This window comes from Coccinella septempunctata, chromosome 1 (assembly GCF_907165205.1).
Source record: "Coccinella septempunctata chromosome 1, icCocSept1.1, whole genome shotgun sequence".
NCBI lineage: Eukaryota > Metazoa > Arthropoda > Insecta > Coleoptera > Coccinellidae > Coccinella > Coccinella septempunctata.
Window position 1 is genome coordinate 34,017,345 of NC_058189.1, and position 14,192 is coordinate 34,031,536.

At 34.9% G+C, this 14,192-nt stretch overlaps 1 protein-coding gene across 2 annotated transcripts in view; it reads left to right on the forward strand.

Annotated features, from left to right (window-relative positions):
* LOC123311667 (sodium-dependent neutral amino acid transporter B(0)AT3-like) overlaps positions 1-14,192 on the forward strand; it is an 84,649-nt gene that overhangs the window by 56,129 nt on the left and 14,328 nt on the right. For both annotated transcript variants that reach the window (XM_044895737.1, XM_044895740.1), the window contains 4 exons: positions 4,123-4,366; positions 10,005-10,147; positions 13,998-14,041; positions 14,093-14,185. In XM_044895737.1, coding sequence (XP_044751672.1) covers positions 4,123-4,366; positions 10,005-10,147; positions 13,998-14,041; positions 14,093-14,185 — 524 coding nt within the window. The remainder of the gene's footprint in view (positions 1-4,122; positions 4,367-10,004; positions 10,148-13,997; positions 14,042-14,092; positions 14,186-14,192) is intronic.

The following is a 14,192-nucleotide window of genomic DNA, read 5'->3' on the forward strand; positions in this document are numbered from 1 at the left end:
TTGTGTTCGGAGAAGATTCCTCACATCAATGGAAAATTTTATAAAAATCATTCAATTCGATAAAATCTTCCATGAAATATAACTGAAAATTTTTTTTCATGGATTTTCAACCGCCTGTGTTTTTTCAACAAGGCTCCATTAAAAAAATGGTAAATAGAAAATTGTTTCTTTTGACCTCAGGAATCTTCTGCTAGAATATACAGGTCTAAGACCCACTCTGATGATATTTTCTGTTCTCCCATATTTCCATTGATACCTTCTTCAGATTTGATCATTTCATGCGGAATTACATTTCATCTTATTACTGGTAACAATCGATTTACGGTGGGTAATTACCTACCTATACTATACCCATCGTATAAATTCATATTTATTTCCTCATACTGAATATTAATTTCTATTTATGAATGCAGAACACGGAATGAAACAGTTAAGAAGTTTTTGTCTACAGAGTGAGTTTTAAGTATGAAACGCTTCAATTACCTCGGAAACGGATAGCACGATTTTTATAGACTGTGGTGTGCGAGGATCTTGTGATATGGCCGATATTATGGTGGTATTAACATTGTTGTTAGATCTTTGCGTAATACCCGCCGATTATTAAATCAACAAATGTTACCATCTAACTAGGACTAATAAACTACCATCACTTATTGACAGAAATACCATTTCGTCGACAAAGGATAAATTGCTGACCATGGTCTTGGTCACATTTGACCTCGTCAGAGCCACAATCCACATCACTCCTCCGTCGACGAAACTGGAATGAATTGCCAGGCCCTATATTCGATGTTAGTAGCGGATGATGTATAAATGCAGTGACTCTAACAAGACAGTGGCGACAATTGGGAAATTTTTCAATAACATGTTGGCTTAGAAGCAAAGATTACAAAGCTGTATCTTCGTGTTCTGTGCTGTAATCTGTGGCTTGACTCCATAGTTGTGTTCTATTCTTTCGTTTCGATTATTTGATTTCTGGTACAATTTTTTTGGAATAACAGACGTTTAGATAATCCGAAATCGAACTATTCCCTATAAAAAATTGGAAGCTGCATTCAAGATTGATAAAATACATTTTCGTTTTCACTGAAGGCCTTCAATAATCATAATATTGAACCTATTTCTGATGGAAATTGGATGCAAAATTTAAGTTCAACATAAATTTCAGCTGAGGTAGGAGGACGAGTAGGATTTATTCAGTACATGAAGAATTTGGACAAAAAAATTATTGTACTACAAATCTCATCTTATGAATCTATTTATAAACCATAGAATAGTGATTCATCATGTATATTCGCTCAAAAATTGAACTCATTGACTAATAAAAATATAAAATAATATTATAATAAAATTAAAATAAAACTGCAAAAAGGAGTCCTTCTTGACCTTATCAGTGTAAGACGGTCATTGATGAACGACACAAAGTTGAACACTATTGAAGATGTTATTTACTTCACCTAATCCAAATTATCCTTGATTTTCTAATGTCTTGCACTTTCATATAGAATTTTCCAACAGTTTCGTGTATTTTCTGGCCTAGATTTTTTTCTTTCAAGTACAATTTCCTCAGTTTACATTCTATGTGGAAATCGATTGAATTGACTAATGATGAACTTCTGTACTATCAACAGTATCAACACTTGAAGATTTTTTAACAAGGAAAAGCTCAGCAGTTACAGGAGATGGAGTACAGTGGCAGTATTCACACAAGCATTTCATAATCGTATGATGTATAATCTGGATATAAATTATCTTATTTTTACAATGTGAAATGAACAAATGAAACTTACTTCACAAAAACAAGAATAATCGGTAGGCCTTCAATTATGTCTCTTCATATTAAACATAACCTGTTTTCTCCTCAAAAGATTCTTAGGGTGATGCTCCATAAAGAAGCCTCTTTTGGCAGAATTACTGTAATCGATTGTTGTAAAACCAGGGCCGGATTAAGACCACTTGGCGCCCGGGGTACAAGATATTTTTTCGCCCCCCCCATATTACAATAATGATCATTTAATAAAAAAGGAACCTCTAGAGATATTTTCATAATAAAGTTTTTCATCGAAAAGTAAACGCTAGCAAAAATTATGAAGAACATATGATACAGGTAGTTGGAAAAATAGGTGAATTGAAAACAACTTAGGTGTTTTCAATTCACCTTTTTTATTTGAAGTAGGTATCGCTGAGTCAAAAATTAAGAGTAAACCAATGTTAAGAATGCATTAGACAGTTCAATATTCGCAAAAAAAAATCCTGCAAAAATTGAATTTTTTTCATACAGTCGTTTTCTTTGTGTTTTACGAGACTGAATTTCTGAAAAAAATCGCGCGCGATTTTATTTTTTATTCTTTATAATATGGAAAAATTAAACTTTTCTCTACTTTTCAGCATTTGGGATTACAGAATGAAAATACATATTCTCAAAATTTCTGCAGCTCTACCTATTTCCTCCCAAGCATCAAATTCAAAATGTTTTTTATTAAATATTCGTTTGTGGTATACTATATGACTCATTGTTCAAAAATAAAATTCTACCAAACTCCCTCGTTCTGACTGGGTCATTTCAACTTGTTCGTCAGTCGTACTCACTACGAACATTCAAAATATACGTCCACAGACAAAGTGTTATTTCCTTTGAGCCTGCGGCCTGCGTTTAAAACTGACAACTATCGGATCGCTCCGAACGACACAGAGGTTCAGTTCGCAATACGCCCACACTGACGAACCGACGACGGAAGTCATAAAATTTTATGGGATTTTCATTGACGTTGAACGAACCGTTTTTCAGAGAGTACGCGCCTGAACATGATGAAAAATTCAAGAATATTCAATTAAAAAAAAAACGTTTCTCATATTTTTCAGACAAAAAAGTTGGTAGTTATGAAAGACAACATATTTTCAAATTATGTATCGCAAAATAATTCCTGCAACCAGGAAAGCGTGAAATGGAGGTCGAAATTCACTTGGGGGCATCAAAATTTTTTAAGAATTTAATCAACAGTTGAATTGAGCTTTGTGCCTTTGTGCTTGCTCCACTTGGTCTAAGCACTCTTATTCCATTCACTTTCATCTTTGCACAATGAACACCCTCCAATGAAATATATTATGACGTGAATCGACAGTACTGTTAGAAATATAAAAACAGAAACAAAATAAAATCACATTCCCGGCATTGCGGCATTCATAGAAGCGTCTATTTCCATATCGCAAAATTTCGTTTTCGATGCGTGCGCTTTCTATTCACCCTATATTGCTGACTAGTCACAAATGTCACAATATTCCCGAATGAATGAATAGAATGCGCTGGAGCTCGGGCATCGAAGAGGCGGTGGGGAAATAGGCAACGGTTCGTTAGGAAAGTACACCGAAAGTACCTATATGACGGCTGATATCGATTGAAACCGTATGTTTCTATTATTTGGAATTAGTTTTCTCGATTTCAGTGATTTCCATATTTAGATACTGTTACTAACAATGAATTCGCTCCCAATACTAAATTCGCCCAGGGCAATTGCCCTTTTTGCCCTGGGGTTAATCCGGCCCTGTGTAAAACCTGCCATTATCTATAAAAAATACAAGAATGTTTCAAGAATGTATTCTCTTAATAAGAGACATGCCTGTCCATTAATTATTTAAGCATTCAAAAGAAATTAATATCCCATTTTATCTTAATTAACATGCAGAACTATGAATGCACTCAAGGAAGGTCGTCCCTGATAAAGTACTCTAATTTTTGAATTTCTAAATATAACGGTATAACTACTCATGGCAATCTTCACCTACCAATTAAAAAGGAGAAAACACTAATGAAAACTGCGAAAAGTTAATCCAATAACTGGAGAACAACATAAAACCTCTAAAAATCAACAGAAAAAGCACATTTAGGTTTTGAGAATATTTTGTAAAAAATTCCGTTCAGTATTGATGAAGGATTGGTCAGTTCACGACATGTGACCTAATTCGCCATGTTACCTATTGCAAAACAGAGCTAATAAATCACAAATGAGAGCACAATTGTCGCCACTGTCTTGTTAGAGTCACCGTAGTATGAATAGACCGCAGTGACATCTGACAGAGATTATCATTTCAACAATAGTTCTGATTGATTGTTCTTCATTTCAGTCCTGCAACACATGGCTGGTACGACTCAAAACTATAATTTGCACGGTTTCCCTATCGGCTGGATTGGGAAATTTGTACAGACTACCACAATCGACAATTTTAAATGGTGGAATGCCATTCATTGTTGCATACCTTATCTTGACTGTCCTGATAGGAATGCCGTTACTATTCCTAGAACTAGGAATAGGACAAATGGCAGAAGAAGGATTCATAAAAAGTTGGAGAGTTGTGCCATTCTTCAAAGGTAAGATTGAATTCATTTACGTTGAATGATGTAGGTTTCGTGGAGAATACTGTTTACTGAAAGTATGAGTGGAAAACGAGCTTGCCAGTACGCTTGAGCTTGCTAGAAGGCTTTGGAATTTCTAGCATTGATACTCTGTTTAATAATAAATAAATATGGCACTAAACTGATATCACCCAAGGAGATACGGCGAATGAGGTGTAATTCATTTCAAAATCATTTGAAAGACTGATAACGTTGAAGGTGACAAGGTAGCGTAGAACGGACAGTGGGGAAAATTATAAAGAAGATTTTTCAAGATGAAGAAACTATATTGGGTAATAGGACTTCTTCAAACTTTTATTCAAAACTAAGGCAACGTTTCGGAAAAGATATTCCCTTTCTCAAGGTTAGTAATTATTAAAAAGTTTTCGTTATAAAAATTTAACCCAAGAAGCAATTTTGAGGTCATATCACATGTGAAACAAGATTTACAATGTACATTGTAATTCTTGCTTTGTCTTGGATTCAATTTTATCGATGATTACTTTTTTTCATAGTCTTAAATGAAATTTTGAGGAAGTCCCCTTGCCCACTATAGTTCTTTATTTGAAAAATAGGCTTTGACATTTCACATTATTCAAATTAACTTTCAACTTTTGTATGGGAGCGTTGTTTATCTGATTTATAAGTCACTTCTTCCAATGCTGAGTTCGAAGATGAGAAGTAAGGGCCAGTTTCGCCAAATGGTAATAACTCCGCTGTACTTGAACTCAATTAGAATTCAAACAAACTTTCTTTTACATTGATTATAAGTGAAGCAAAGGGGGTAAAGAAACGACAAAAATAGAGATAGGTACTCCATTTTACCTGAATTCAAAGATGAGTCATCGACATAAATCGGCGAATTTCTTTCATCAACGCCAGTTACGTCTTATTTTGGTTTATATCTTTGGTGAAATTGTCCCTTTATCACTTAAATTAATTTTTTCTAATTTTGACATATAAAGTGTGACACTTTTCAAAACTCATTGACGTTTTGAAACGTTTTACTTTTCGCAACCAGTTACGCAAAGTAAAATATTTCGCAACTGATGATGAAACGATACTTGTTTTCATAGTAACAGAAAATTGAATAATTTCCGTCATAAGACGATTTTAAAGGAATCCCCAAGAGAAGCTTTTGAAGACGTTTTTGGTACTTTTAATTTGAATTCAAATCAACATCCTATTCAAAATTAGCAAAAATATTGTGTGAAACACGTTGGGAAACACTATTTTTCGTATTTCGCGTTCTTTTGCGCAAGTCGCTTTGCTCGTTTAGGAGTAATACGCTCATTTCGAAAAATAATGCTTTTCCCAACTGGTTGCACAAATAACTATTTCCTCACTGCCTAATTCTATTTTGACGTGGCGTGTGGCGATCTCCTATTGCATCTCCTTTGCTATATCTTGATACCACCACATTACTTACACAGTAGAAATATAGAAACATCATCAATCATTTTGATCTCTAGCTTGAGTTTTGATATGAAAACTTGTTGAAAGAATGTCAGCAAAATCGGGAATGTTTCCTTGATAGTTCTATCAATTTTTAAATAAAACCACAAAATGTGGTACCTATTTGAAGCTATAAGGATTGATTATATTCAATCATTTCATCAGAATTTCATAGCTTACTTGACGACCAATTTTTCTGAATGTTATTTGCCCAGGACACTTTTGGACAGATTTTTTTCAAGCCAGAAATTTCATCATAAAAGCTTGGAAAAAACAACCGCAACTATATAATTCAAAAGAACATTTTAAAAAACTGCGATTACTGTGAGTAAGCACAGCAATTTCTTGAGCCTATCTCCCTTCGTTCAGATTTTCTTCTTCGAAATGACATTTTTCAAAAACTGGGTAAAAATGAGCAATTGGTTAGACCCCCTAAAATGACCTATTTGCACTTCTGTTTAAAACAGGTTGTACTACTACTGTCCTAGGATATGGAGTGCATAGAAGTTGTTTTGAAGATTCCAGAAAATGAAACAGTTCATTCGTTCAGATTTTCTTCTTCGAAATGACATTTTACAGAAACTGCAAATGTCTTACTGCAATATCTCTTGTTATATTAGTCTGATCCCACTGGAATTTCCGGTTCTATAATCAGCGTTGCCAAAGCTTCCACCCTAGTACAAATACTCGATTTCGAAAATCCCGATTTTGGGTAAAAAATGAGCAATGGGTTAGACCCCCCTGAAATGACCTATTTGCACTTCTGTCTAAATACCAGGTTAGGTTAGGTTAGGTTAGGTTCAGGACAGTATCCTAATACTGTCCTAGGAGATGGAGTTCGTAGAGGTTGGTGTGAAGATTCCAGAGAATGAAACAGTTCATGTTTCAATAGAGAATTGCACTCAGAAGAGCCCTTCAAAGTGAACTCGAAAATGAAAAGAGGAAAAACAAAAAAATAGATTTCATCAGTGTCAGATATCCGGAAGTTTGGTATGAAAATATAGGTTTCCGAATAAGCTGAATGTATTCCAAGCAATTTCGTGAGCCCATCTGCCATTATTTAGATTTTCATCTTTGAAATGACATTTTCAATCGGCGATTTCTCCTGTTATATTCGTCTGATCCCGACTAAGACATCACTTTGAGAAAGTGAATCCCGAATATTGACAATTCAGCACGTTGACGTGAACTACCGGCTACCACAATGCTTCCCAAACAATGAATGAAATTTATAGATTTTCTATTGCATACTTATTAGTACCTGCAATTGGATTGAGATGTAAATGAATACTTGAATTTTTGTTTTTGTTATTTATGTGCTGTCAGAAAGAGCCTTTTAATTAGTTTTAATTTGAAAAGGCTGTACACTGTTATCGTCTCTGAGAGCGAATACGAATAACTCACAATTTCTATGAGTTTATCTGTATCATATAGTATAACTGATCAATAATATTAATATTAATATAACAATATTATTAATATTAATATTATCATCTAATTGGGATTTGTGGTGATATAATCAGCGTTGCCAAAACTACCCTAGCACAAAAACTTAATTACGAAAATCTCGATTTTTTGGGTCAAAAATGGCAAGGGGTTAAGCCCCCCTAAAATGACCTATTTGCACTTCTGCCTAAAAACTAGTTGTAGTACTGATGTCCTAGGATAAGGAGTGCATAGAAGATGTTCTGTAGATTCCAGAAAACCAAACAGTTCATGATTCAATAGAGAATTGCTTTCTAGAGAGCCGTTCGAAGTGAACTCGAAAATGAATAGTGGAAAAACAAACAAAAAATTTACTCTCAAACAGTGATATATATCCGAACGTTTAGTATATATCCGAATGTTTGGTATGGTTTTCTAATACGTTCAATCTATTCCGAACAATTTCATGAGCCTTTCACCATTCGTTGAAATGGCATTCTTCCAAAAATTACAAATTTCAGTTGAAAATTCGTCGAGATCGAACGATTGCACCGAAGTAATGAAATTTTCGGATTTATTACTAAAAGAGTTGCTCTTGAGGAATACGAGAATGTATTGATATCTAGTTAGCCTAGACCAGTTCCATGCATAAAAAAAATATTGCGTTACCATAGCAACGAACAATAACTCATTAGAAGTGTCAGTGTGAAGTTTGAGGTCAAAAAAGTAAACCAGAGTATCGAGCCATCATCAAGTACTAGTACCTGTATTTAAAAGAGTTAAGAGGTATGCAGATTCACGAAGATATGCTTAATACTCTTGGTGATCAATGTCCTTCGTATGCTGCCGTGAAAAATTGGACTGCAAGCTTCAAAAGAGGTAAATTTTCCATTGAAGATTATGACCGATCGGGAAGGCCAGTTTCTGTCAGAGTCAGTCCCCGAAAATATCGATGCAGTTCATGACATGATTTTATCAGACCGTCGAATTGGGCTAGAACGGATATCTGAAGCACTTAATATTTCATACGAACGCGTTCATCATATAGTTCACGTCAATTTGGTTATGTGAAAAATTGCTGCAAAATGGATCCCCAAGTGTTTGAATGTTGACCAAAAGCGTGCAAGGGTAGAAGGTAGAAGCATCGCGTTCGATCTGTACTCGATTTTAAAACGATGTAGACTTCTTAAACCGAATTGTTGCTATGGATGAGACTTGGGTACATTTCTACGATCCAGAAACAAAGCAACAATCGATGGAATGGCGACACTCTGGTACTCCAAGACCTAAGAAGTTTCGTGTCCAGAAATCTGCTGGAAAAGTTCTTGCTTCAGTTTTTTGGGATTGCCATGGAGTAATCATGATTGATTTTTTCTATGAAGGTAGATCAATAACCGGAGATTACTATCCGACATTGCTGACCACACTAAGCGAAAAAATTAAAGAGGAAAGAAGCGGAAAGCAATTCAAAGGTGTTTCGTTTTGGCAGGAAAGCGCCTCTTCACAGAAATCTCATGTTGCCATGCAAAAAATTCGTGATTTAGGGTTTGAATTACTAGAATACCCCCTTTATTCACCAGATTTGGCTCCATCCGATTATCATCTCTTTCCTCAACTGAAAAAGAAGGTCGTAAATTTTCTTCCAACGAGCAGTCTGGTTTGCAGAGCAAGACAGGTCTAGAAACGTTGGCAGGTTCGCTGTAATAAATGTATCCAATCAAGAGGTGAATATGTTGAGTAATAAAATATTTTGACATCGAAATTTTGTTTGGTTTTATTGAATTTTTCAATATATCCTTGTAGGTGTCACATCTCTGATAATTTTCCTGGGAGATACGCGCGTCGAAAACCGACCTTCGAAAAATTCCCAAAAAGGTGTCAGTTTAAACTTCGTCAAGACCGAATGGATACGCTGAGGTCGATGAAATTTCGAGATTTATTACCGAAAGAGTTGCTCTTTCAGAATATGTATCGCATTAGGATCTACGATAATTTTCCTGGGGAGATACATGTGTCGAAAGCCGATCTTCGAAAAATTAACAAAAAAATGGGATCAGTTGAAACATCATCAAACCGAATGGTTGCGCCAAGATGAATAAAATTTCGAGATTTATTAGGTACTAAAAGACTTGCTCTTTCAGAATATCTATCGCAGTAAGATCTACGATAATTTTCCTGAAAGATTCGTGTGTTGAAAGCCGATATTCGAAAAATTAAGAAAAATATGGGGTCAGTTAAAACTTCGTCAAGACTGAGGTCAAAGACTCACCCAGTACCGTGAGCCATGAAATTATTCAAGAAAATAGTAAACATATCTATCCTTTGACTAGAAGTTGATGATGTGAAACAGAATAGTCATATTGAAAACTAAAATTTCCACTAGATTTTTCCATTTCGGAAGTATCATTACACCATCTGAAGTGTTTGCATTTTTATTTCCGTTTCAACGTTGGATAGCACAAATAAAAAACAAGATGATGGAAATAGCTCAAATAATTATTATTCATTAGTTACTGACTGTACTTTCAAATTCCATTGATGAAAATTGTGGAATAATGTTATATTATATGTTAGTTATATTCTTTTGGCGTTACAAGGTTCTTCTGTCAGATCAATAATAAAATAAAGGTCAGAATACATGAGATGGTGGTGTTGTGGAATGTTCGATTTGAACACCCAAATAATTTGAAAAAAAATTAAATGACGGCAAATTGAAAATTACGTTTTTTTTCAGGAGTTGGCTATGTGAAGTTACTAGCGGGATATCTTCTGGTTATCTATTACCCTTTGCTTATTGGTATTTCACTATTTTACATAGTATGGATGTTAAAAGGACCCTTGCCGTTTCCCGAATGTGCTGTTGTCAAAATAACTAATGTGAGTACAAAATTTAAATTTTGAGATGATTTGTTTGGTTTCTATTCCTTGAGCACCATGTCACGCAGTGACCCATGCATGAGGAAATTACTTCTTTCAGCGATAGAATTAAGGATTTTCCTCCTGTTGTGGTCACTAAAATTGCGTGAGCTGCTTCGATCATCTTCTATATTCTTCTGGAGAATGGATTGACACTTAAGGCGGAAACAGACTGCTATCACGTCACGTGAGCTCATGCGATATCATGTATAGTCCATTCAAGAATGATTGACATCCCAGTAGGTCTTGAAAGTCCAGGCGCAGCTTAATATCTGGTCACAAAAGATTTCTGAAAATTTTTGTACTTTCAATCACAGAACTAGAATATATTAATATAACCTAGAATAGTATATGAAAATAAGAAATATTCAAATTTGCAGCATATTAATCAGCATTCAAAATTAACACAACTATGTTTCCAATTCGTACGATTAAATTAAAAACATAAACAGCTGTAAAAAATTCAAATAACCGTCGGTAAGTGCATAGATTCACATATAATAGGTCTATAGATCAATGTTTATTCACAATACCAACTTGAATTTCGCAACACAAAATATCAACTTATGGTCTATTACCAACTTAAATTTGATTTTCCATAGCCACCCGAGATGTCAATCATTCTTGAATGGACTATACTGCATTATTTGACGTGATATCATGCCTAGAAACAGACTGCTATTACGTCACGTGAGCTCATGTGATATCATGTACTGCATCATTTGACGTGATATCATGCCTTGAAACGCACTGTTATTACGATAGGGCTGCTATTCTCGAGCTCCAGAGTTTCACCAAAGCATTGTGTTTAGCCCATATGAAAGCACACAATGCTTTGGTGAAACTCTGGAGCTCGAGAATAGCAGCCCTATCGTAATAACAGTGCGTTTCAAGGCATGATATCACGTCAAATGATGCAGTACATGATATCACATTCACCAAAGCATTGTGTTTAGCCCATATGAAAGCACACAATGCTTTGGTGAAACTCTGGAAAACTCTGCTATTTGCTGTTAAAAACATCACAACGTTTTTCGATGAGTACGATCGCATATATTGCTCGAATGGAATGGCCAGCAAGCAGTCCAGATCTCAATCCGATTGAGCAGGTTTGGGACGACCTCAATAGAAGGCTGAGAAGTTCAGAAAATCATCCAGCTACTCTTAATGAATCCAACTCGGAGAAATCTTGGAGGGATTAGATCAGAACATTTTAAGATCACTCATTTTGAGTATGAACCGTCGTTGCCGAGCTGTAATTAACGCAAGGGGTGGAAATACCAAGTATTAAATCACTTATCAGCATTTCAGTATTTTGAAAATTGTTCATTTCTCTTCTTTCACATAAGATTCGATGAAATCCTGAATTTTTCATCCATTTAATGTGTCTTGTTTCGTTCAAAACCTTCCCGAGAAAACATAAAAAATAAGTTATAAAGTCAATGTAGAGTTAACTTTCATTAAAATTGAGATTTTCAGAATGTACGTTAATTTTTTTGCGCGGTGTATTATGTGGCCCTTCTACGCCTTCTTAAATTTCGGCATTTCGATTTTAAATTTTCTCCAGGTAATTTCGAATGAAATTGCTCGAAATGAATATAAAAGTACCTTTTCATTCGAATTGAGAATTGATTGAGCATTTAGAAAATATGACTAATTTTTTTTCAAATAGGTTCTTGTATTGTGCGAAAAAATTTTGCCGCTTTCGTAAAACCGGAAGTTAAAATGAGGAATGTTAGAGTCACTCTATACTATACTACTTAATTTTGAAAACCAGATGAATCTGCAAATTTGTTGTTTTTAAAGAGTGGTTTTTCGACAGCCCATTTGGATAGCTCTTGAACAATATAATCATACTGATTGGTCACTTTTCAATTTTGCTCAATGAATAAGTCACAAAATTCTGCTTAGCTGAAACACACTGTACAAAACCATCGCGTAGGCTATATGGGAGAATTTGGATTGACCTATGCAGTAGGTATATCCCAACCATACATAAATGGTCAAGGAATGTATAAATTGGGAAAGTGAAGATTGAATCTGCATATTCATGTCTTCAAGGCCGCTCCTCACAATACAAACGTTTTGATAGAGTAGGAACATTTTGTGAATCCGAATCATGTGAGTATAACGAACCTATCCATAAACAAAAAACAATAATGATAGAATAAAACGATAAGTCTTAATTGAAGATATACGTGCAATGTCATCAATTGTTATACATACCTCACACGTCAAGGATATATTGTTCAATTCGATTGATGAAATTACTTTCAATTACCGGATGAAGCGTGCGTTTTGGTTCCATAAATAATGAGACTGTGGATTATCACCTTCTAGGATGTCCATAACATACGTAATCATAGCTTTCCCTTTCAACCTATTGAAATAAAATACCTAAGGCTGCTATATTTATACATATTTTGAAAGGCTTCGAACAATTCAACCTTTAGGTTGAATTGAATCTTTAGAATTAGATTTCAAACCGGGACTCAAAAACTAAAAGAAAACGCCAAAGAGAAGGCTATTATAATGTGCGATCAAAAAAAATTCGTCTTCAAGTAGACTATCGAATTTTGTTGTTTGTCGTTATTCTGTGTCTAAAAGTAATTCTCAACTCGTGATTAAGATGTCTAAAAACATGGTGTACGCACTCGTCAATTTTTGAATGTAATGACATTTGACCAAATCGAAAATAAGAGATTCGTTTCGCTCCGGCGCCACCATGTCATATGATTCGTACTTTCCTTGTTCTATCAAAGAAAGTCCAACGATACGTTTTATTTTGTTCTGCTTTGATATCGATCACAGATTACCAGTAATGAAGTAATGATCACGCCTTAAGAGGGGTCTTCACCGTTTTAGTGGTCAGTTCAAAAAAAGAAAATGAATATGTTACGTCGGAAACCACTTATTTATATGGTGTTTTCATTATAATTCAATTCAACCTGTTCGTCATCTCAGAAAGCCAGAAATTTTTTTATTCGTCAAACGGAAAACAAAATTTTTTTCATTGAAGAACAAATATTCATTCATGTTATTAACTTTCCGAGGTGCAGTTATCTCTTTTATGAATTTCTACATGAGAAAATTTCTCGAAAAGTCCCGCTATTGGCTACAATTCGTATCCTGGTAAAATTGAAAAAGGACGTTCTTTATGTGCTGCCATCTTTTCGACGAAAGTGAAAACTATTGATTTATTACTTATCGTTCAAATGTTCCGGCAACGCCCCACATTCTGGTAGTCTTTCCCCCTTTACGCCTTATACGGATGGCGAGAAAGTCCCGTGGTATAAACTATTCTAAACAGAGGGGGCCATGAATGCAATAATAAGAATTAATTCATATGCATACCAACCGACGATATGAATATCAACAAGTGTTACGATCTGAATCGAACTAGCCAATTTGCAATCATCAGGATAACTAAATGAAGAACGTTCCACCGAAGAAGAGCAGATTCTGACCATCTTTTATCTCTCATTTGACCTCGTCAGAGCAATACTGCCCCTTCTCCGATGGAGGTCAAGCAATTCCAAGCGTTTTTCCATCAGAGAAGAAGCTGTGTTGCTCTGATGAGGTCAAATGAGACCGAAACCATAATCAGCATCTGATCTTCTTCGGTGGAACGTTTCATGAGTGACAACCTTACTCCTTTCTGTTTACAAGAAATTTTTTTCATAGAAAACCGAGTGCTTTTATAAAAGTGAATGGAGTATTGGCTATGTACACATCAGATTCTTATATTCACTTTTCTATGCTAGGTGTAGGTAGTTCTTTTAACTCTACTCAATTTTTATACTTTTTTCAGGATGGATATTCAGCTAAGAGTATTGATAGACAAGAATGCCTCAAGTAAGTACATGTTCAAAGATTTTTTTATAAGCTGAATGGATAATATTTCAGGAATACATTTTTGGAATCTGCATTCAAAAATCCATATTGGTATGGTATATTTATAACTCTTTTACTTGTTATCTGGACTACAACTATAGTTCTGTGAGTA